General features: G+C 33.1%; 1 protein-coding gene across 1 annotated transcript; it reads right to left on the bottom strand.

The window, feature by feature from the left end:
- Positions 1 to 500: 500 nt before the first annotated feature.
- LOC127737418 (uncharacterized) lies at positions 501 to 19,969 on the bottom strand. The gene is made up of 4 exons (XM_052248073.1): positions 19,822 to 19,969; positions 16,991 to 17,160; positions 11,610 to 11,699; positions 501 to 3,276 (listed from the first exon to the last, which is right to left on the bottom strand). Exons 1-4 carry the CDS (start codon positions 19,889 to 19,891, stop codon positions 2,827 to 2,829), a joined length of 780 nt encoding a protein of 259 aa, XP_052104033.1. The 5' UTR covers positions 19,892 to 19,969; the 3' UTR covers positions 501 to 2,826.
- Between the last annotated feature and the right edge of the window lie 3,982 nt (positions 19,970 to 23,951).

Genomic DNA, 23,951 nt, shown 5'->3' with positions numbered 1-23,951 from the left:
TTTACCTAATGAAATTATCTAATTTTCTTTCATTTTGGGTGCTTTTTTCGCGGGAAAATCGTGTAAAGTCGTAAGGTGCTTGTCATTTGGAAATTCTTTAAAATACGATTTGCTTGGCCTGTATAATCTGGTAGCAATGGAGGCCGGAAGAGGGGTTTTCTCAAGTTCAGAAATGTTTTTAGGTATCGAATATGTAATGGCCATTAGAAAATCTATATTTTTGTACAATACTTAACAATAATAATGAAAACATATCTTTAGAGATCTAATTTTATTTAGAATTATAGAAAAATACGTATTCTGCACTAATATTATACGCTAGTATTAGCGTATTGACGCCAGAAGGGTGTTTACTTACGTGATAAGGGACTGTGCATATTTATAAGGCAGGTGGGACCGGTGCAAACCACAGTTGGACAAACACGTTTTTCATCCACTTCAGACATAGGGTCTCCACTTTTTTCACCTTTGGTGACCATAGGACTATTCAAACTATTGCAATCAAACAAAACATTTTATTTAACTAAATATCCAAACAAGAAACATTTACAAAATAGTTTATATTATAACAAAAAAAAAAACATTGTTAACTTAATATATTTATTTGTTATATTTAAAAGTATAGTTTGTTTGTTAAAATATATTAAATTAAAAATAAATGTTGCTTACCTTTTTTTCTAAGTGTACATGTGCTCTATAATAGGAAACACACTTAAATGATATTTACTATTATAGTAATTGTTTGATTGGCAAATTTTATTAATGTTCAATTATGACATATCGGCTCTTTATTTGTTTGGCTTAAATAATCATCTTTAATATATTTTCATGGAAATACATGATATTTTCATATTTAAAAAGCAAGTAATAATCATCAAATGAACAAATTAAATGAAGAAACCTCTTTCTAGGTAAATAGGCAAATTTGAACAACATATACATATATTTTATTACAATGTAGATGTACTGTTCATACCCTATATTAAACTTTCCACTTTAATATTTCATAAATGTAAGAACCGTTCTTGCATGTTTTTACATGTATATAGCTTCATAATTAACAAAAGAAAAATCAAATATTCATGACAATAAATTTCAACAAAAAGAGGCAAATATAATAGACAACTTTCGAGTTCGTTGCATTTCCGTCAAAACTTTGGTTTTAGTGAACATCATTCATGCGTTTAGGGGCATCGTCACTTCCTTTCCCATGTTGAGCGAGCGGTTGCAAAAATATGATGCTTTATTGCACGAATTATTCGGCAAATTAAATTCTTATAATTGACAACCAGCACTGCTGTTATTAGAGAATTGTGATTAAGTACCTACGGAACAAACATTATTTCTAGTTTATCCTGCACAATGACGCTTGGTGAACGTTAATAGTGCAGGGATACAGGCGATCCCCTCTATCTGGTAAATGACGTCATAAAGGCGCGCATAATTGAAGATTTTTTTCCGGTGAAGGACATAACTCGAAAGTGGTCTATTGGAGTACATACAAAATTCAATTCTTCTATTCTTCAAATATAGCAAGTGTAAAAGAGTTTATTTCTTTAAAGGGCGTTAATACATGTTTTCTTCAATTTTTATTTTTGCAAGTTTAACATCACATCTACAATAGAAATACTTTTATTTTTTTGAAGGTCTACATTAAAATAAATATATTAGGATCAAAATTTGTATTTGAAACTTTTCTTTTCATAGAAGACTTCAATAAGTCAATAAAGTCATTTGACAAAATTAAAGCAAATTCTAGATTTCCTTTCTTACGATTTGAAGCCCAAATAATGCCAATGCTAAATATAAGGTAAACGTCCAAGAAAGCTTTTCTCCCCATTTTTTAAACATCAAATATCTCGAAAAGGAGTTCCATATCCTATCATAATTTTTAGCTAATCTGTTCCTTATAAACTTATGCTGTTCTGATTTATAGTATCAATTTTAAATTCCAGATATTTTTTAAATTTCAATCTTAAATGTCTTTTTTATTGTAATATTGATCATGTACATACTTAAACAACAATATTCAAAAACAGTTTTCATTTATTACTTCATCACCAAGAACATCCTATCCCTTAGTACCAGATTAATTCAGATAAAGTTTATAGGACACATACTTTTCTCTGCGTGCAAGTCATAGGACATTGGGTTTTTACAGCCGAAATCAGTATAGGACATTCCCTTTTTTTTTTTGGTCATAACCAGAATTTGCACCGGTCCCACCTGCCTGATAAATATTGCACGGTCCCTTAGTACAATAAAAAAAAAGTCCGGCCGAACTGACAAGAAGGCCTATTACGGTAGGATATGTTACAGCATGAACTTTGAAGAAATTATTTCGTAAATAAATATACGTTTCTGACTTTAGTTTTTTCTTTTTTTCTCTCAAAAAGGTCTCTGTCGTAGTCGGCTATCAATATGACGTCATCCGCAGCACAGTAAGATAGAACAATGTACGCGCCAAGCAACCTTTTATATTGTCAAAGGGCTTAGGCTGTGATGATAAAACTAAGAATATCAGAGATACCAGGCTTATAATTGTGTACGTCAGACACGCGTCTACAAAACATTCATCAGTATATGGAAACAACATTCCTTAGGTATTCGGAAACATGTTGTGTGTTTTTGTTGTATAAATTTACTATTTATACTTGATGCTAATGGACTCGGGTTTCAATGACTTCCTTTAGACACTCATACATGCTTTATGCACAATGATTCGATAAACTAAATTACTATATAACGATTAAGGTAACACGTTCTGGTGTAAATGTTTACGATAATTTTAAAACCTCACAATAATACACACATATGACTGTCTAATTATCGCTTGTTTTCACCGTATAATGCCTCTGAATAAGACGGTGGCGAATGTGAAAAAGTAGTTCCATATCCTGCTCCAGTATTTGAGAATTGCGTTCCTTGTGTATTGGGATAATACGGTTGCTGCTGCGATTGGCTTAACATTGCAATTTGATGTTGTTGTTGTTGTAATAATAGCTGCATTTGAGCCACTCGTTCTTGTCTTGACTGGAACAGAAAAGCTTTTCTATAGTAACAAAACATTATACACACGGTGAGGCAACACATAAAAAGACCGATTGCTGTTACAATAGCAACAGCATTCATTCCTATTTGTAGGTCAAAACTTGTACTACATGTAGTACTCTCTTCATTCCTACTTGCACATGCTGCCATTGACCATGCTGAATATCCAATACACAATCCCATAAATGAGAAAGACGTTACAGCAAAAACATAAAACACGATAACCTGAAAAGAAAGATGTTCATTTTAATTTGTGTATTTTTATTATTAAGTATATATATCTTTTCAACCCCCCCCCCCCCCCCCACACACACACACACACACACACCCAACTCATACACAGAAAGACAGACACACATGCATCAAAATAATTGAGTTCTGTGTTCGCTAATTATTGTTTTATTTTCATGCTTTAGAAACGTCTGTTTTATTTGCAACAGAAAAGTTCAAAATTCCTGTTACATTGTACTGCACTCAATCTGCAGAATCTCTGATTTTTTAATCTCTTCCTTATTACACAATAAATATTTGCCACAGGATTTACTCATACAACAATATTTCAATTAGTTCTATCCAAAAGCAGTTGCTACTAATTTACCCTAACTTTTGTCAATATCTCTTGTTAGAAATGTCACTTGTAAGATAGTCTCTTGTTCGATATGTCTCTTGTTAGACATGTCTCGTGTTAGATATGTCTCTTGTTAGACATGTCTCGTGTTAGATATGTCTCTTGTAAGATATGTCGCTTGTAAGATATGTCGCTTGTTAGATATGTCTCGTGTTAGATATGTCTCTTGTTAGACATGTCTCGTGTTAGATATGTCTCTTGTAAGATATGTCGCTTGTAAGATATGTCGCTTGTAAGATATGTCGCTTGTTAGATATGTCTCGTGTTATATTTGTCTTTGTAAGATATGTCTCGTGTGAAATACGTATCTTGTGAGATATGTCTCTTGTAAGATATCATGTATCTTGTGAGATATGTCTCGTGTTATATATGCCTCTTGGAAGCTATGTCTCTTGAAAGATATGTCTCTTGTTAGATATGTCACTTGTGAGATAGGTCTCTTGTTAGATAGGTCTCTTGTAAGATAGGTTTCTTGTCAGATATGTCTCGTGTTAGGTCTCTTGTTAGATAGGTCTCTTGTAAGATAGGTTTCTTGTCAGATATGTCTCTTGTTATATGTCTCTTGTAAAAGATGTTTCTTGTAAGATATGTCGCTTGTTAGATATGTCTCTTGATAAATATGTATCTTGTGAGATATGTCTCTTGTAAAATATTTCTCTCGTAAGATATGTCTCTTGTTAGATATGTCTCTTGTTAGAAATGTCTCTTGTAAGATATGTCTCTTGTAAGGTATTTCTCTTATTAGATATGTCTCGTCTTAGATATGTCTCGTGTTAGATATGTCTCTTTTTAGATATGTCTCTTGTTAGATATGTCTCTTGTTAGATACGTCTCTTGTAAGATAGGTCATTTGTCTGATAGGTCTCTTGTTAGATAGGTCTCTTGTAAAATATGTTTCTTGTAAGATATGTCTCTTGTTAGATATGTATATTGTAAGATAGGTCTCTTGTCAGATAGGTTTCTTGAAAGATATGTCTCTTGTAAGATATGTCTCGTGTGAAATATGTCTCTTGTCAAATATGTTTCTTGTAAGATATGTCTCTTGTTAGATATGTATCTTGTGAGATATGTCTCTTGTGAGATATGTCTCTTGTAAAATATGTCTCTCGTAAGATATGTCTCTTGTTAGATATGTCACTTGTTAGATACGTCTCTTGTAAGATAGGTCTCTTGTCAGATAGGTCTCTTGTTAGATATGTCTCTTGTTAGATATGTCTCGTGTGAAATATGTCTCTTGTAAAAGATGTTTCTTGTAAGATATGTCTCTTGTTAGATATGTATCTTGTGAGAAATGTCTCTTGTGAGATATGTCTCTTGTAAAATATGTCTCTCGTAAGATATGTCTCTTGTTAGATATGTATCTTGTAAGATATATCTCTTGTAAGGTATGTCTCTTATTAGATATGTCTCATGTTAGATATGTATCGTGTTAGATTTGTCTTTGTAAGATATGTTTCTTGTAAAATATGTCTCTTGTAAGATATGTTTTTGTAAGATATGTCTCGTGTAAAATATTTCTGTTGTAAGATATGTGTCTTGTTAGATATGTCTCTTGTTAGATATGTCTCTTGTTAGATATGTCTCTTGTAAAATATGTTTCTTGTAAGATATGTCTCTTGTTAGATATGTATCTTGTAAGATAGGTCTCTTGTCAGATAGGTCTCTTGAAAGATATGTCTCTTGTAAGATATGTCTCGTGTGAAATATGTCTCTTGTCAAATATGTTTCTTGTAAGATATGTCTCTTGTTAGATATGTATCTTGTGAGATATGTCTCTTGTGAGATATGTCTCTTGTAAAATATGTCTCTCGTAAGATATGTCTCTTGTTAGATATGTCTCTTGTTAGATATGTCACTTGTTAGATACGTTTCTTGTAAGATAGGTCTCTTGTCAGATAGGTCTCTTGTTAGATATGTCTCTTGTTAGATATGTCTCGTGTGAAATATGTCTCTTGTAAAAGATGTTTCTTGTAAGATATGTCTCTTGTTAGATATGTATCTTGTGAGAAATGTCTCTTGTGAGATATGTCTCTTGTAAAATATGTCTCTCGTAAGATATGTCTCTTGTTAGATATGTATCTTGTAAGATATATCTCATGTAAGGTATGTCTCTTATTAGATATGTCTCATGTTAGATATGTATCGTGTTAGATTTGTCTTTGTAAGATATGTTTCTTGTAAAATATGTCTCTTGTAAGATATGTTTTTGTAAGATATGTCTCGTGTAAAATATTTCTCTTGTAAGATATGTGTCTTGTTAGATATGTCTCTTGTTAGATATGTCTCTTGTTATATATGTCTCTTGTAAAATATGTCTCTTGTTAGATATGTCTCTTGCAAGATAGGTCTCTTGAAAGATAGGTCTCGTGTTAGATGTCTCTTGTAAGATATGTGTCTTGTAAGATATGTGTCTTGTTTGATATGTCTCTTGTTAGATATGTCTCTCGTTAGATATGTCTCTTGTTAGATATGTCTCTTGTAAGATATGTCTCTTATAAGATATGTGTTTTTCCTGCATGTTACTCAGTATCAAAATAAGGAGATGTGGTATGATTGTCATGTAAACAAATATCCACAAACGTTCAAATAAAGTGGATGTTATCAATTAAAGGCAAACGTACGGTCTTCAACAATGAGAAAAACCCATACCATATAATCGCTATAAAAGGCCCCGACATGAAAAATATGAAACAATTCCATTGAGAAAACTAACAGCCTAATTTATAACAAAACAATTTACGAAAACCAAATATGGCAGACATGAACCAACGACAACCACTAAACTACAGGCTCCTGACTCGGGACAGACACATAAAGAATGTGGCGGGGTAAAACATTGTATCCACATACATGTACAAAATATACGTCTTTTAAGTACACATTTTGCTTACCTTTTTCGAAATCTAATCTTGATGCAAATAATTTAGAAATCTAAGCATTTATTATGGTTTTTTTCCCCAAAATGGATGTTTTAATTTTTCTTTATATATGAATGAAAGGAGAAATGATGCATACGTCAATAAAACAGCAACCTAATGACACCCAAAAACAAATCCAAAAGACATTAAACTAAGAAGATATGTTATCAGAGACCAACAGCCTGATTTATGTAAACAAACAATAAACGAAAAACAAATATGATAGTCAGTGACCAACGACGAACACTGAATTAGAGGATCCTGACTCGGGTAGGACATATACAGAATAGGGCGGAGGTAAATATTTTTACGAACGCTCAATCTTCCCTCCTCCTAACATGGGACACTGGTGTAATAGCACACAATAAGAACAAACCATAAAAGTCAATTGAAAAAAACTAGAAAAATCAGATTGACACAGAGCACAAAAAACAATTTACGAAAAGTTCCGATCTAAGAGTACTCGTAGTTACAGAAAGCTTGTACAAAGCTAGTATTCAAAGCCAATTGCAACTAAAAATTAAATCATGTTCTCCAAGACTAAAGTCAATCAGTACACATCCAATGCATTTAGTATAAAGACGTCGTAAACAGTCTGAGAAAAACATGACTATGTACAATGCAAAAATATAAGTATCGACAGGATGTAGGACTATAAGTTTTCATAACTGTACATGAATAAATATTTAGTTACGTTTTCATTATGTTAAATTGATAAAATTTATAATAAGTTTTTTTTCTCAAAAGATCGATAAGTTTACATGTTTCGTATCTAAATTTACTGGCTTTATAAACAACATCACTGTAAAAATAAGGATATGATGTCTCGAGTGTAATAAGTTTTCTACAGGTACAGCCATATTTTCAAACCACATTTTTGATGTTATTTCTTCATAGACAGAAAACATATTACAGTCATTCCTTAAGTATACCATTACTTCAGACACGGGTATATCGAACGAGTTGGAATATATAAACATCATAAGATGGGATCAAAAGGAACCCAAGGCCAAAAAAAGGAAAAATAATAACAGGCAAGAAAAAACGTCATTTTTGTCGTAAATTGTTATATTGCGATTCACAAGTGAAATTGAAATATCCTGATCTCGGAAAGGTCAGTTATTGCTGTTTATATTAGATTTGTTTATAGTAAGTTCCTTTGAGTAAATTTTGGCAGTACATTTAGAGAAATCTGTACCATTTAACGAAACAAATATCGTCAAGGTAGCGGATAGTGTTGTTGTACAGGTTTTATTATGTTATCTTTTATTTATCTGCATTTTAAATCTGCAAACAAATATGTAAGACCACCTATACTATGGGGTCATCTTCGTAAACCTATGACAAAAAAACATGTGTTATGTCAATTCTTTTCATAAACTTAAAGGCGATAAGACATAGATGCATAAATACAATTTAATTACTAGTATTAGTAATTATGTATATCAAAATCAGATACCTTATAAAATCGTGGCAAAACGTGTGTCTCCTTTTAAATGGCGACAAAAGTAACATATACGCATACAAAGGATTCAAGAAGACAAGAGTCACTGTGTTCAAATGTCAAACAGATATGTAGGTAAAGCACCAAGTCGTACACTATAAAAAAAAAGCTAGATGATGAAAGGCCAGGTGACCATATTTATTTAACCCAGTCTAACCTTCGGGTTTAATCACTTGACACTGGCAATTGGTATTTTAGTAAAAATTTTGAAAATAAATATTGTTCAAAGATTTCGCTTTTTCTCGGACTATTATTGTCACTTCTGGTCTAAGATTTCAGCAGAATCAAATAGTAATAAAGGACTATATTTTGAGAAATATCGTCGTCCATAAGGGATCTGCTAGTCACAGCAGCAGAGATCGACTAACCTTATAAATACTAGTGGCTTACTTTTGGAGCCTTTTACAGTTTCATCATAAGGGCTACACTAATCATGTTTCTTTTTCTATAATAAAGGAATTTATAAAATTCACAAAAACTTATTTGAAATATGCGAAGAAATTTTAATGTTTCTTTCCAAAACTTTTGCTAACAAAATTCTCTTTTTTTAAGTTGTTGTTTATTGAGGTATAATGTCCCCTTTGAACTTCCTATGAATCAAAATTAATGATATTAACATAACTAAATAGAATATGAAAACCCGTTTTTTTAAGAGGCGACCTTACCAATTTTCACTGAAAATTGAGCAAATCGTATTGTGTAACACCGAACAAAAACATATCTGACTGTTTCTGTAAACAACTTCTATAAATGGCCGCTAAATGGCCAGAGAACAGAACTATTTTGTAGTATGCACATTAAAAAAAAAATGGCACATGCGCTAATAAGATTTTTGCAGTGTGGTGTACTACTTTTAGGACATATTATAGCAACATTATAGAAACCTAACTCACAATATTGACAATTCATGTTAAGTGGTCGTTAATTCAGTTTAACAGCTTCAGATATACTCATGCGCGGATCCATGATGTGATGTTAGGGGAGGCGCGCCCCTAAGATTTAGGAACTAGAGGACCATATAGTTTGAAAAAAAACCAATTGGCGGTATTTATTTAGGGGGTTGGGGGCGCCGGGTGGGGGATACTATTTTTTATCCCTTTTCAATTGAACCAAATCACTACTTTACCTTAAATTGCATTACCCAAATTTTATAGCACAGTAATTTCATCCCCTTACTTGCTATTTGATGTATAAGATACTGTCCTAAGGGACTTATCATTTTTTACCTGGGAGGGGGGGCTGGTCATTTTGAAATCAAAAATACAAAATTTCTTGATCCCCCCCTAATATTTCATCACTATTTTTATTTGATCCCCCCCTGTGAAAACATTTAAAAAATGTGATCCCCCCTCTATTAAACATGCCAAAATTTTAACATGCAAAACACTTATCATTTTATTTCACGAACATATTGAAAATAAAATATTCTCAGTGGATTGAGTCCAAAAACATATTTGAGGGAAAATTGCCTTGAAATAGGGCTCTTCCATGAATATTAGAAGTTGAGCAAGCCAGTGCTTTGAGTAGCTTATTCTGACTTTTGTTCTAATTTCCTATATTGGGCTATTAAAGAAAACTTGATCCTAAGTAACTCTGTAAAAATTTACATTAAAAAGTAAACTTTTCGAAACAGTAACAACACATTTTTTACTAAGAGGGGTCTATTATATGTCCCTCTCTTGAACGCTGATTAAACTTAAGGTCTTATTGAAAACTCCATTGAGTCGCTAAACTTTTATATGGATAGTTCATTTTAGCTTGAACAATTCAATTACTCATTTATTGTCACATTTCATTCATAAATGTGTGATAGTAACCTCAAAATTAAGATTTGTTAGCCTAAAAAGTACAAATTTTGAGGGAGTGTGAGGTATAAATGGAGTCAAAGGAATCTTTTAATGAAAACAAAAAGATACATAAGGGTTCATCATATCAGAATCATCTTTTCTATCAATATTCAACTGTTTGTATGCAATATTTAATCATTTTTTGGAGAAGATATTGCTCTACACTATATTCTTTCATGATGCGGCATGATTTGTATTTTTGGACAAAATTTTGCACAAATCGCTGCATGCAGATTTCGTTTTAATTTATACTTAATTTCTCTCAAACTATTAAGCTGATTATATAACAAAACTTGGCAGTTATGCTTGTCAATTTAGTGATCGAAGTGAGTGAAATATAAGATTGAATAATTCGGATTATGAAGCACCTATGCATTTTATATGGGACAAAATGACACAAAATGGCAGCTTCCTACATCACCAAAGTCTTGTGATGTCTTACTTAATTGTATATGAATGGTGTTAAAGATATATTTTCGATTTGACTGTTTTATAATGTTCTTCTTGATATTTTGTCTCTTGAAGTATATGAACTACTAATTTCCATGTGCAAAAAATATTGATCCCCCCACTTTGAATTTATAAAAAATTTGAACCCCCCTTTTCTACATACAGAAAAAAACTTGATCCCCCCTGCATTTTGACCAGCCCCCCTCCCAGATAAAAAATGATAAGTCCCTAATAAAAGTTAATATGCGTACTGTGTTCCCAGACCAATTGTAGGTAAATGCTATTTTCGGGTTTGCCGATAAAATAAATAAAGAAGAAAAAAATGTTAGCCAATCCACCGATCCTATTTTATTTCAGCAGGTAAACACACACATTTTTTTATGTCTAAACTGTCACCACTACGGAGTTACAATCGCCAAACAGCTGTGGTATAAATTAGTGTGATAAAAATTATTTCAGTATCATAAAGTATTATCTTACAATCTTAAAGCCTTTACTTTATTTTTGTTTAATTCATCTTCAAGTTGCAAATTGTTATTTTAGCATTCAAAAATAAATGAACTTAAGTTTTCATGCTACTGATACAACAAATGAGTTTCACTTTCAGAAAAGATTCTTTTGTCCAGTTTATTTAAGATGACTTGAGATCGCCTATTTTTATAGTTTGTTCTTATGTTGTACTGTTAGACCACTGTCCCAGGTTAGGGGAGGGTTTGCGCCTTAAAACAAGTTTAACCCCGCCACATTCTGTATGTGCCCGTCCTAAGTCAGGAGCCTGTCTTCTGTGGTAAGTTGTCGTTTGTTGCTGTAGATCATATTTGTTTTTCGTTCATTATTTTGTACATAAATCAGGCAGTTAGTTTTCTCGTTTGAATTTATTATGGGTCATCCTATTACTTCATCATTTAATATAAAATGGATGAACGGAGAGCGATAAAAAAATTTAAAAAATATAATTGCGCATAAATATTATGAGATTGTCTCAAAGAAAACATTCTCAAATACAGCTCTCAGAGGCGGATTAAGAGGAGGACAGAGGGAGCTTTATATATGATAAATGCATAGACTTTTAACAAGTATTACTCCAAACGTTTGCTTGCCAGCCCCCCTTTCAAAATCCTTGGTCCGTTCTGGCTGCACATGTGTACCTGATTAAAAAAAACACTGTCATATATATTTGTCTTTTTAGAATACGTTTTTTGTTTGCTTACAAGACATCGTTGTTTTGATTTATCACTTTCTGTTTTCCATTCTGAATTACTTGATCCAAGTGCAAGTCCAAAGATAGCTCCTAATAAGATCTAAAAAATACAATAAGATGAAAAAATACTAATTTTAAAGGCCAACAATATTATATCAGAGGTTACAAAGAAAGGTTAATATCGCCTGTGGTATACTTTACCTGAGGAATATGCGTTTAATGGTAAAAGGGTTGTTTCGAGTTTAAACATTACTTTTTTTTAATGTTTATTCTAGTTGAGCACATTGTTTATCATTTTGTGGTACATTTCACGATGGTCTTTCAGTATTGTGCTAGAAAAACCATTTCTTATGATTATCAGTCCCCGGTGGTTACTCTTAAAGATGTTGTTTAGAAAAGTACTTTTTCCCCTTTTTTTAAATATAGTTAAGGTTGATCATCAGTATATTTTTCCTCAGATAGAATTTTCTTATACTTTGCCAAAATGAAGATTTTACTATCTTTTTCAAAAAATATAATAAAAAGTATGGGTCACCGTTCTATATTTCAAGCTACAAGTCGTGCAAAATTGCCCAAATTTGCATAGATTTTTCATGAAAAAACCTATTTTTGTGAATAAAAAAGAAATCCATGAGATAGAATTTTGTGAAATAACATATGAGAAGATAGGTTTTGTAATATGCTTTAAGAAAATAAAAATAAAAATTGGTTTCACCGAACTTCTTTTCTTGCTACAAGTAAAAAAATCAATATTTCACTATCATTCTAGTATAAAAAATCGACTATAAGGCTCCCCTTAAATGGCTAAGTTGAAAAAAATTTATTCTAAAAAACACAAATATTTGGTATTTATTTATAAACATTTTGAATAATGCAATAAATCATTTATTTTTCTTTATACAAATAAACTGTCTCATACATAAATTGCAAATCTGTCTCAAAATTTGCATTCAGGCAAAGAACTAGACCGATTGTGTACTGCTATTGTACAATATATGAATAACACATAGCTGGGTCATTATCAAAAAACATGCAAATTTCGATGAGGGAAAATTTGGAAAAATGATGTCATTGTTTTAAAAATTTAAATATGTCTTCCTATTCAATGATATGGTAGCAACTATATTCAGAAATATGCAATGGGAAAAATGAAGAGTTCCTTCAATTTTAACAAATTTAGGTCATCCTCTGATAGAACCATGTCAATGGTGTTACCAATATAAAACATGCATTTAGTTACTAAAAAAATATTGTTAAATATCTAACAACTGTTCCAATTTGTTGTTAAGGTTAAAATTACTACTTATTGACATTATTTTTATAGGTATGCATTCTATTTAAACATCAATTTCAGAGTAAATTGTTGTAAAAAAGTTGGCTGTCCTAATTATGGCCGTTGTTAATATTAAAAAATACACTTAAACTAAATATATGTAAAATGTGTAAGACTGAATGATAAGATAATGCCTAATCCTTCGTATACGGCCTAAAACACTTTCATCTGTTAATAAAAAATAAAAATTATTGCATTTTAGCTTTTCTCATCACTTGGCATCCGTCGTCCGTCGTCCGTCGTCGTCGTCGTCGTTAACTTTTTACATTTTGAACTTCTTCTAGAGAACCACTGAATGGAATGGAACCAAACATGGCATGAATGTTCCTTATGAGGTGCTGACCAAATGTAGTTACTTTGAAGCCGATCCATCATCCAAGATGGCCGCCAGCGGGGGACTTAGTTTAACATAGGACCCTATGGGAAATACATACAAATGTCTTCTTTTAGAGAACCACTGAATGGAATGAAACTAAACATGGCATGAACGTTCCTTATGAGGTGCTGACCAAGTGTTGTTACTTTGAAGCCGATCCATCATGCAAGATGGCCGCCAGCGGGGGACTTAGTTTAACATAGGACCCTATGGGAAATACATACAAATGTCTTCTTTTAGAGAACCACTGAATATAATGAAATCAAACATGGCATGAATGTTCCTTATGAGGTGCTGACCAAGTGTTGTTACTTTGAAGCCGATCCATAATCCAAGACGGCCGCCTGCGGGGGACTTAGTTTAACATGGGACCCTATGGGAAATACATACAAATGTCTTCTTTTAGAGAACCACTGAATGGAATGAAACCAAACATGGCATGAATGTTCCTTATGAGGTGCTGACCACGTGTTGTTACTTTGAAGCCGATCCATCCTCCAAGATGGCCGCCAGCAGGGGACTTAGTTTAACAAAGGACCCTATGGACAATACATACAAATGTCTTCTTTTAGAGAACCACTGAATGGATTGAAACCAAATATGGCATGAATGTTCCTTATGAAGTGCTGACCAAGTGTTGTTACTTTGAAGCCGATCCATCATCCAAGATGGCCACCAGCTGGGGACAGTGTTTAACAAAGGACTCTATGGACAATACATACAAATGTCTTCTTTTAGAGAACCACTGAATTGATTGAAACCAAACATAGCATGAATGTTCCTTTTGAGGTGCTGACCAAGTGTTGTTACTTTGAAGCCGATCCATAATCCAAGATGGCCGCCAGGGGGGACTTAGTTTAACATATGACCCTATGGGAAATACATACGAAAGTCTTCTTTGAGAGAACCACTGAATGGAATGAAACCAAACATGGCATGAATGTTCCTTATGAAGTGCTGACCAAGTGTTGTTACTTTGAAGCCGATTCATCATCCAAGATGGCCACCAGCTGGGGACAGTGTTAAACAAAGGACCCTATGGACAATACATACAAATGTCTTCTTTTAGAGAACCACTGAATGGATTGAAACCAAACATGGCATGAATGTTTCTTATGAGGTGCTGACTAAGTGTTGTTACTTTGAAGCTGATCCTTCATCCACGATGGCAGCCAGGGGGTGGGGGGACTTCCTTTAACATAAGACCCTATTGCAAATACATACAAATGCTTCTTTTAGAGGTGCACTGAATGGAATGAAACCAAACATGTCATAAATGTTTCTTATGAGGTGCTGATGAAGTGTTGCTACTTTGTTGCTGATTTACTGTTCAAGATGGCCACCAGGATTTTTTTATTAAATTACAGGGCCAATATTAAACCAAATTTGGCCTCACTCATAATAAGGGTATCTGTTATGATTTTAATCTATTTTAACATTATTTCCAAAACCAAAGTAGAACCAGGTGAGCGACACAGGCTCTTGAGAGCCTCTAGTTATATAGTAACAACACTGACCCTTCAGTAACTACAATGACACAAAAGTATCACCATTGACAACACATTTCAAATTTTACTTTTATTTAGTACTGAACACAAAACAAAGAAAACTCAGCCAAAGAAAAAGAAAAAAACAAATAATTCTTAGGCTAAAAAATCTCAAATTATATAACATAACGTCAATAACTAAAAATGTCAATAGTGTTACTAAATAGTGTCATTGGTGTTACCAGCATACACCAGTTTGTGAAAACTTTGTATATGTAATTCATCATATTGTTAAAACATTGTTAAATAAGTATTATATTTCATAAATGATATGATTTTTCGCTTGTTAAACATGAAAGAAACACAAAAAATGCTAATTGTCATAACACATTCAGTGTTGTTACTAAACTGGTCAGTGGTGTTATTTTATTAAAGTAGTCTCACCATTGACAGTAACACCAATGATTTACAGGTGTATTTTTAGATCTAGTTACAAAATAAGTGTTCCATTCCCCTATTTTATATGTTGTTCCTGGTACATGTTTCTACAATCAATATCTTTTCATAAATCAAAGTGCAGGAAATCTTTCGGAAAATGATTTTTATAAGGGTACACCATGGACACTATTTTCATTTACAATATAGCTTTTACTTACTTTTAACATTATTTCACTAAATTTTCAACATCGATTTATTTTTCTTTTGCATAACATGCTTACAGTTAACATTGCTAGGGGAGAAACTATTGTAAATGCTGAAATCTTGAGAAAGATAACTCTTACCCAACCAATTTGTATTTTGGTTACACCAGTGACTTAAAAAAATGAGACTCTTCTTTTTGTTGAAAATTTTTATTATAAAACAAACACACAGAAGGTTTGGTACCATTAAAACGTTTAATCCCGCTGCAAATGTTTGCACCTGTCCTAAGTCAGGAATCTGATGTACAGTAGTTGTCGTCTGTTTATGTAGTTCATACGTGTTTCTCGTTTCTCGTTTTTATAATATATTAGACCGTTGGTTTTCCCGTTTGAATGGTTTTACACTAGTAATTTTTGGGGCCCTTTATAGCTTGCTGTTCGATGTGAGCCAATGCTACGTGTTGAAGGCCGTACCTTGACCTATAATGGTTTACTTTTATAAATTGTTACTTGGATGGAGAGTTGTCTCATTGGCACTCATACCACATCTTCCTATATCTATATACACCTCCCAAATCATTAAAAACTGTTGGTTTGTATCAAAATGCGATAAATAGTGATAAATCCTAATAACAAATGATATGAATAATAGTCCTATTTCAGGTCTGAAAGGTATTTAATAAAAAATAACAGCAAATTCTGGCTATATCCAAAGGTTTAAGAAAACATTAAGGATGTTTTTATAACATTTCATACTGTAAACTGTATATAGTGTATAACAAAACATTAAAATCTAACATATACAAGTGTTATTTTGATATATTTTCATGTCTGTGACTTAAAAAGATCAAAATAACATAGTTTTGCATGTTTTTTTTATAATGACCCAGCTGAGAGGGCGATAGAGCAGATTGTTACCCCGAGAAAACATTGTCAACTGAGGCGAAGCCAAGGTTGACAATGTCTTTTCGAGGGGTAACAATCTGCTCTATCACCCTCTCAGATATGTGTTATTTAATTTATTATACTGAATGTTCTGTTATTACTGTCTATTAAATTTCAAATTCAAAGTAATAAACTATGACGTCTTGTACATAACAACCATCCGTATTTAATAAAGCGCACACTTGATCAAGCGTCTCCGTGAAGGGTAATAGAGTGTTTACCATAGGATAGAGTAAATTGTCTACCTCGTATTAACCAATCAAAATCTGGCATTTTGACATGAAGTATTACAAGATGGCGGTATACAGTGAATCTACCTTAAACGTCACATTTTCGCAGTATAGATTCGTCCTTGAAAATAAAACTTGACTTCATTGTTATTTTAAAAGCAAATTAACAGACTGTTTCTTGATCTTTGAACCGAGTGAAAACGAAAAATATCTAATCGCAAAACTATTTTCAGGTTTCCGATCGTCGTATGAAATATAAATATATATGTCTGAGGGTGACAAGGAAAAAACGAAGCATTTGAAAACTGAAAGATAAACAAACTGAAGTTTTGTCATAAAACTAAAATCAAGTAGAAAATTAACAGGCAAGCTTTCTTACCAATGATCCAGCCCAAATAGGAGATCCAGATGTCAAGGGGAAGCCACCTCCTGTGCTCTTAGAAACAATTACTATACCAGCAATGATTAACAGTACCGCACCACCTGCCATCGCCATAGCAATAATCTTATACTTGTTCACTACATTTATGCGTAGCGCTAAAAATCTTGCTGAAAAATTGAAAGTGTGGTTGTGTGGTTATTTTACAAAAATTTCCATGGAACTTAAAAAAAAAATCATTTAATTTCTAATTATCACAATATGAGAGATATACAGAATTCTTTCCATTTTCGATCATTGCTTGATGGTAACAACGTTTTTCAAGGTTTTTTTTTGTTATTTTAGTTAAAGTTACACGAAGGTACTTCGACATGTAATCCTTCGTTTTATGTTAAACAATTCAACACATAAGGAATTAATTAATAAAAATGAAGAATTTATTTGTTAAGATTATGTCTCAATTTCATTCTCAGAAACTTACTTCTTTTGTGACATTTTAAGTAAAATCTCTTACATGAAAAATGTATATACACTCACTCAAATGTGATGTTTTGAATTTCTTTGCGCACTCATTGTATATAGTATAACGTTTATTCGAAATAAAACTGCTATATGTTTACAGATACCGGTAGTATATCCGTTATAATCAGATAACAACACTTCCTCCAATCAAATCTGGGGGCCTCGGTGGCCAAGTGGTCTAAGTAGTTCTACTACTGTAATCACTAGCCAGTCAACACTGAGGTTATGAGTTCGTACCCCGCTCGTGCCGGTGCACTCGACTCCAATCTTAATTGACTAGGATTGTCAGTTTTCCTATCGAAGGTCGGTGGTTTTCTCTGGGCACTCCTGCTTCCTCCACCAATAAAAACTGGCCGCCACGAAATAGCCTAAATGTGGCGTTTAAAAGTGGCGTTAAAACATCAACTATCAATCAATCAATCAAATCAAATCTAAAACAAAACTCTAGTAAATATGTGTGAAATTGGATACTATTTTCATCTGTCATCCTTCAAAGTTGTTTAAATAAGGGGAAAATGAGGATAATGGGGCTTCACCTAAAATAAAATGGTTGCTTTTTTATAAGTTTTTATATCTTTGAGAAGCCTTTAGTACTCTGGTGTTTTTCAACATAAATGGAAAACTTCCAGATTGAATTTAAGATTAAGGTTAAGAAGTTGGAGGATTGAGATGTTAACATCGAATGTGATGTGGTTCAGATTCCATACAGCTCTACAGTTGGTTAGTGTCACCTAGAATTAGGCTTTATGAATAGTGTGGTTCAGATTCCATACAGGGGGTTAGTGTCCCCTAGAATTAGGCTTTATGAACAGTGTGGTTCAGATTCCATACAGTGGGTTTAATAGTGTCCCCTAGAATTAGGCATTATGAAAACTTTTCTTCAGATTCCTTACAGTGGGTCAGTGTCCCCTAGAATTAGGCTTTATGAACACTGTGGTTCAGATTCCATACAATGTGTTAGTGTCGCTTGGATTTATGCTTTATGGACATTGTGGTTCAGATTCCTTACATTCCTTACAGTGGGTTAGTGTCCCCTGGAATTAGGCTTGATGAACAGTGAGGTTCAGATTCCATACAGTGGGTTAGTTTCCCGTAGAATTAGGCTTTATGAATATTTTTCTTCAGATTCCGTACAGTGGTTTAGTGTCCCCTAGAATTAGGCTTTATGAACACTGGTTCAGATTCCATACAGTAGGTTAATGTCCCTTAGAATTAGGCTTTATGAACACTTTGGTTCAGATTCCATACAATGTGTTAGTGTCGCTGGCATTTATGCTTTATGAACATTGTGGTTCAGATTCCTGACAGTGGGTTAGTGTCCCCTGGAATTAGGCTTGATGAACAGTGTGGTTCAGATTCCATACAGTGGGTTAGTGTCCCGTAGAATTAGGCTTTATGAATACTTTTCTTCAGATTCCGTACAGTGGGCTAGTGTCCCTAGAATTAGGCTTCATGAACACTGTGGTTCAGATTCCATACAGTGGGTTAGTGTCCCCTAGAATTAGGCTTTATGAACACTGTGGTTCAGATTCCATACAATGTGTTAGTGTCGCTTGGATTTATGCTTTATGGACATTGTGGTTCAGATTCCTTACATTCCTTATAGTGGGTTAGTGTCCCCTGGAATTAGGCTTGATGAACAGTGAGGTTCAGATTCCATACAATGTGTTAGTGTCGCTTGGATTTATGCTTTATGGACATTGTGGTTTAGATTCCTTACATTCCTTACAGTGGGTTAGTGTCCCCAGGAATTAGGCTTGATGAACAGTGAGGTTCAGATTCCATACAGTGGGTTAGTGTCCCGTAGAATTAGGCTTTATGAATATTTTTCTTCAGATTCCGTACAGTGGTTAAGTGTCCCCTAGAATTAGGCTTTATGAACACTGGTTCAGATTCCACACAGTAGGTTAATGTCCCCTAGAATTAGTCTTTATGAACACTGTGGTTCAGATTCCATACAATGTGTTATTGTCGCTTGCATTTATGCTTTATGAACATTGTGGTTCAGATTCCTTACAGTGGGTTAGTGTCCCCTGGAATTAGGCTTGATGAACAGTGTGGTTCAGATTCCATACAGTGGGTTAGTGTCCCGTAGAATTAGGCTTTATGAATACTTTTCTTTAGATTCTGTGCAGTGGGTTAGTGTCACCTAGAATTAGGCTTCATGAACACTGTGGTTCAGATTCCATACAGTGGGTTAGTGTCCCCTAGAATTAGGTTTGATAAAAACAGTGTGGTTCAGATTTAATACAGTGTGTTAGTGTCCCCTAGAATTAGGCTTTATGAACAGTTAATTAAAACCTACTTACCTTCCTCCTCTGGTGTTAACTGTTGTCGAGGAAATTGACATCCTCTTAGATCCACTCCCGAAATATGCATTTCAATCTTTTTATTCCTTCTTGAAATGCATTTAAACTGAAGAATATTAATTTTTGTAATTACGAAATGTGTATTGAAAATACAGGTAAAAATTCTAAAAATATCTTACCTGTTTACGTGTTATTTTATTGACTACATGCATCAATACAATATACTTTAACAACACAATACATTACCCGTGGTATTATTAAAGGCATCTTAACTATCTTGCATTACGAGGACTCAGTTTGTTTGAAAAGAAATCAGTTTCTCCCAGAAATATAGGTCTTAGGGGACGACCATTTGATATTCTGGTGGGGGGGGGGGGGGGGGGGGGGCAGGAGGAATTGTTTTGGATCGGTTATTTATTTTTGTTAACTAAGAGGACAGATTATCTATTTTCTGCACTATTGAAGCAAATTTTTCATTATCATTAAAGCAAGGGACTGATTATTTATTTTCACAACTATATTTATAATATTCGAAAACATACAATTTTTAAATTATTTGTTTATTATAAATAATTCATGTATAGTCAAGTCATTATGTACCATTTAATCAGAATTAATTATTAACCTCTGTAGAAATGAATCTTCTATATGCCCCAATGCATATACATGTATTGCATACATACACAGTATTAAAGTTTGGTTGTAACTAAGGCTCTTTTAAAAGTATTTGCAGACATGTTTCGCCGAGCGGAGCGAGGCAAAATTTTTTTTGAAGGGTTTTTGAACCGCTGAAGGCCCAAGAAGCTATAGAACAAATGATGCAAAATCATACCTTCTGGGTGTTCCCCAGACCCTTTCTTAAACTGAAAATGCAAGTTCTGTTTTAATAATTTTATGACAATATTTTGGTCTCAAAGCAAAATCACATTATAGATTCAGTGTAAGACTTAAGTTTCTAGGAACAACATCAAAAGACAAATATGCATGATAAAGCAAAAATGTAATTCACATAGTTAAGTCTGTGGCTGCTGTGTTTTTTTAAACTCATGATCAAGTTAATAATAAAATTACTAAATTACAAAATGAATGCAACACTAACAGAATACAGAAGGGCAATCAATGAACAAAAGACAAATAAATAAGAAACATTGATCCCGAAAAATCAGGGGCTACGTCTGGGGGAGAATAGAACTTGCTTCTTGCAAGGCACTCACGGTGAACACAATTTGATATGGAGACAAGCGTTTGGTTTTGAAATTTCCTACATGAGGCATTTGTCTCAATGTAGTTACGGCCCTGATTTAATAAAAGGGAGGTAAGTGTTCCTGAGACAATTAACCTCAAGTTAAATGAAACCAATTTTCTGACATTTCAAGTATATTTAAATAATATTTATACTTTTATTATTAAAAGATATGGGAAAGTGTTTCCCGATTTTTTTTTTGTAAAAAAAAAGATGAATTTATGAAGAATCTGGTGCCATCTCATACTTTCGATTAGACCTGCTGAGTTATTTATTTTCAATACATTGCAAGTCAGGTAATTTATTTTCAAACTACCACGGAACAAACCATTTATTTTTGTGATTATCAAGGCTGAGTTATTTATTTTCAAAATCCTCCTGCCCCCCCCCCCCCCCATGGTGTTCATGTAATTTAAATGATATACAATGCTGCCAGGAGCAGTAAACTTTGTTTTCATAAACATTGAATACTTAACTGAACAGTTAGTCAATTAGTCTTTGGTGTAAATACAAGAATGGTATATCTACCAACATCGCAATGTAGCGATTAACGTCCGGAATCAATTGTACGGCGGTTATACCCCGTGGTATAGAACCATTTAAACATGTAACAATAAACTGTTTTCAATATTTCTTTGTATTCTCATAATTGCGTATTGGCTTATTTATAAGACCGACTTATAAGAAATTCAAGCATATTTAAGGTGACTCGACTGTTGCTCGAACTTTCTTTACTGTATAAGATTTATACACAATAGCATGATAAATATCAATTATCCAGTCACCCAAGCGTCAATTGTTTGTGCAAGATGAAAACGTTTCCACTCATTCAATCTTGAAATGAAGATCGTTTTGTGAATGCTCTTTGTTATCTCAAATACATCCATTAAAGCTATTTTCCTAATGCTTGTAGTTTAAAGGTTTGGTTGGCTTGCTTGCTTTGTTTGTATAAACGTTTGCTCAATCTTAATTACAATGCTGAGGCAACATTTACACAATCAAGGCCAACCACACATTTTAACTACAAGCATTAGGAAATTAGCTCTAATGACGTTTAATTTATTATTATGCGATGTAGATTTAGACCGAAACAGAAACTTTGCTTTTCCGGTGACGTGGATTGGATTAACTGTCCAAGATATATGTATTTAATGATGACGTGTCATAGGAAAGAATAAATTTTATCCTACATATAGATCAGGACAAATTATTTGAGAAAATAGAATTGACTATGTTAGCAATAAATACCATGTTTAAGGAATTTATTGATATATTACCTCAGACTTTCACTCAATAAGTATGCATATATAATCAATCCTTCTGACTTCATAAATTTTGTTAGAGATTCGGCTGAATTAAGACTTTATATAATGAAAATTAATTAATTTCCTTCTGTGAAAATGCATCGCATATACAATAGAAATGAATCGCCCTACAGTGAAAATGAAAGTCTAGTATCATTATTCGACAGTAAACATGAATCGCATAACGAAAACAGCATAGTGGAATTTGATTCAATATCAACAAGCTGAATAACAAAACCGGTTTTAAGTTAAACAACATTAATAATTATGTTAAAAGGTACATTTTTCTGCAAATGAAACTTAACTGCTACTTTTAAATCTCTTACACGCTCTGTTCGTGAACTATTCTTAATATTTATCTTTTCGTGTATCAATTTTGCACCTGGATGGCTGTAGGCGCGATGAAAACCCGTCCGCATCTCATACCTATATCATGAATTTATAAAAACAGAACACATTATATATTATTTCTTATTTTATTCAAAAATCTTGAATTTGTCGTCTGTTTATATATCATTCTACATCAGAAATTCATCACGGATACAGTAAAAATTACATTTTAGGATTCGCACATTACATACACTGATTACGGATAACATACTTGGGGAGGCCTGCTACGAATGATTCCGACAACAAAGGCGTGTTATACACCATTGGGTAATTTAATCAATTTAGATTTACGGCATAACAAGTTTTAGTGGGGTTGACAACCGAGAAATCGAAATATAACGGAAGTTCGCGACTGGGTGACATTTTTCAAAAATGCGAGTTAAGTACCATGTGTTATATTAAGGTATATAGGATTTTTTTTTCAGAGACAAGAGCCTGTGCTTTAAAACCCGACAAATTTATCCACATAGCATCATAACGATCCTTACATGACAGTTGTATTTAAAAAGAAAAATATATCTACTAGCTATTAAGCATCATTTAATATACTTTTATGATTTTTGTCTTAAACAATTGTCAGAGGGAATTTTCGAAAGTTAAAAAAAAAACACTAAAAAAAATCTAACTAAATATTTCGTGGAAGGACAGACTAAAAGTTTTCAGAGGTTGACGACTAGTTACCCTAGATAACACACACAACACAATGATAATTTGTTTTAAGTTATGCTCGAAAAAAAAAAACACAAGTAAAGTCTGTCGTCAAGTGCTTTTAGGGAGCAACCATTTAACTTCAAGGGGAGGTTATGGTTTTTTGTCTGAGTCAGAACTTTTTTTTAGTTTTTCGACGCTGTCAATCAATTTTTTTTTTTTTTAATTTTACACTATAAGGTATGGGGAAAATCTGGATTCAGAATATTTTTTTTGTCATCTGCTTGACCACAATATTTTTTGTCATCAAATTGGGGATCAGAATATTTTTTTAGGAACAAACCGTAACCCCCCCCCCCCCCCTTGAAGTTAAATGGTCGTTCCCTAAGTTAAAATTTACTACACACCTTCTCTCTTGTAATGACTCATAAGAAAGGTATTTCACTTGACCCATTTATACAAACTTGAACATTTTTACCTTCTCTAATAAAGATTTCCATTTCGTTTGTTTAATTTCAACTGAATATCAGGCTGTATCACAACCC

Source organism: Mytilus californianus, unplaced genomic scaffold (genome assembly GCF_021869535.1).
Source record: "Mytilus californianus isolate M0D057914Y unplaced genomic scaffold, xbMytCali1.0.p SCAF_4, whole genome shotgun sequence".
Taxonomy (NCBI): Eukaryota; Metazoa; Mollusca; class Bivalvia; order Mytilida; family Mytilidae; genus Mytilus; species Mytilus californianus.
Note: the sequence above shows the minus strand (reverse complement) of the source record. Positions and strands in the feature narration are given on the sequence as shown.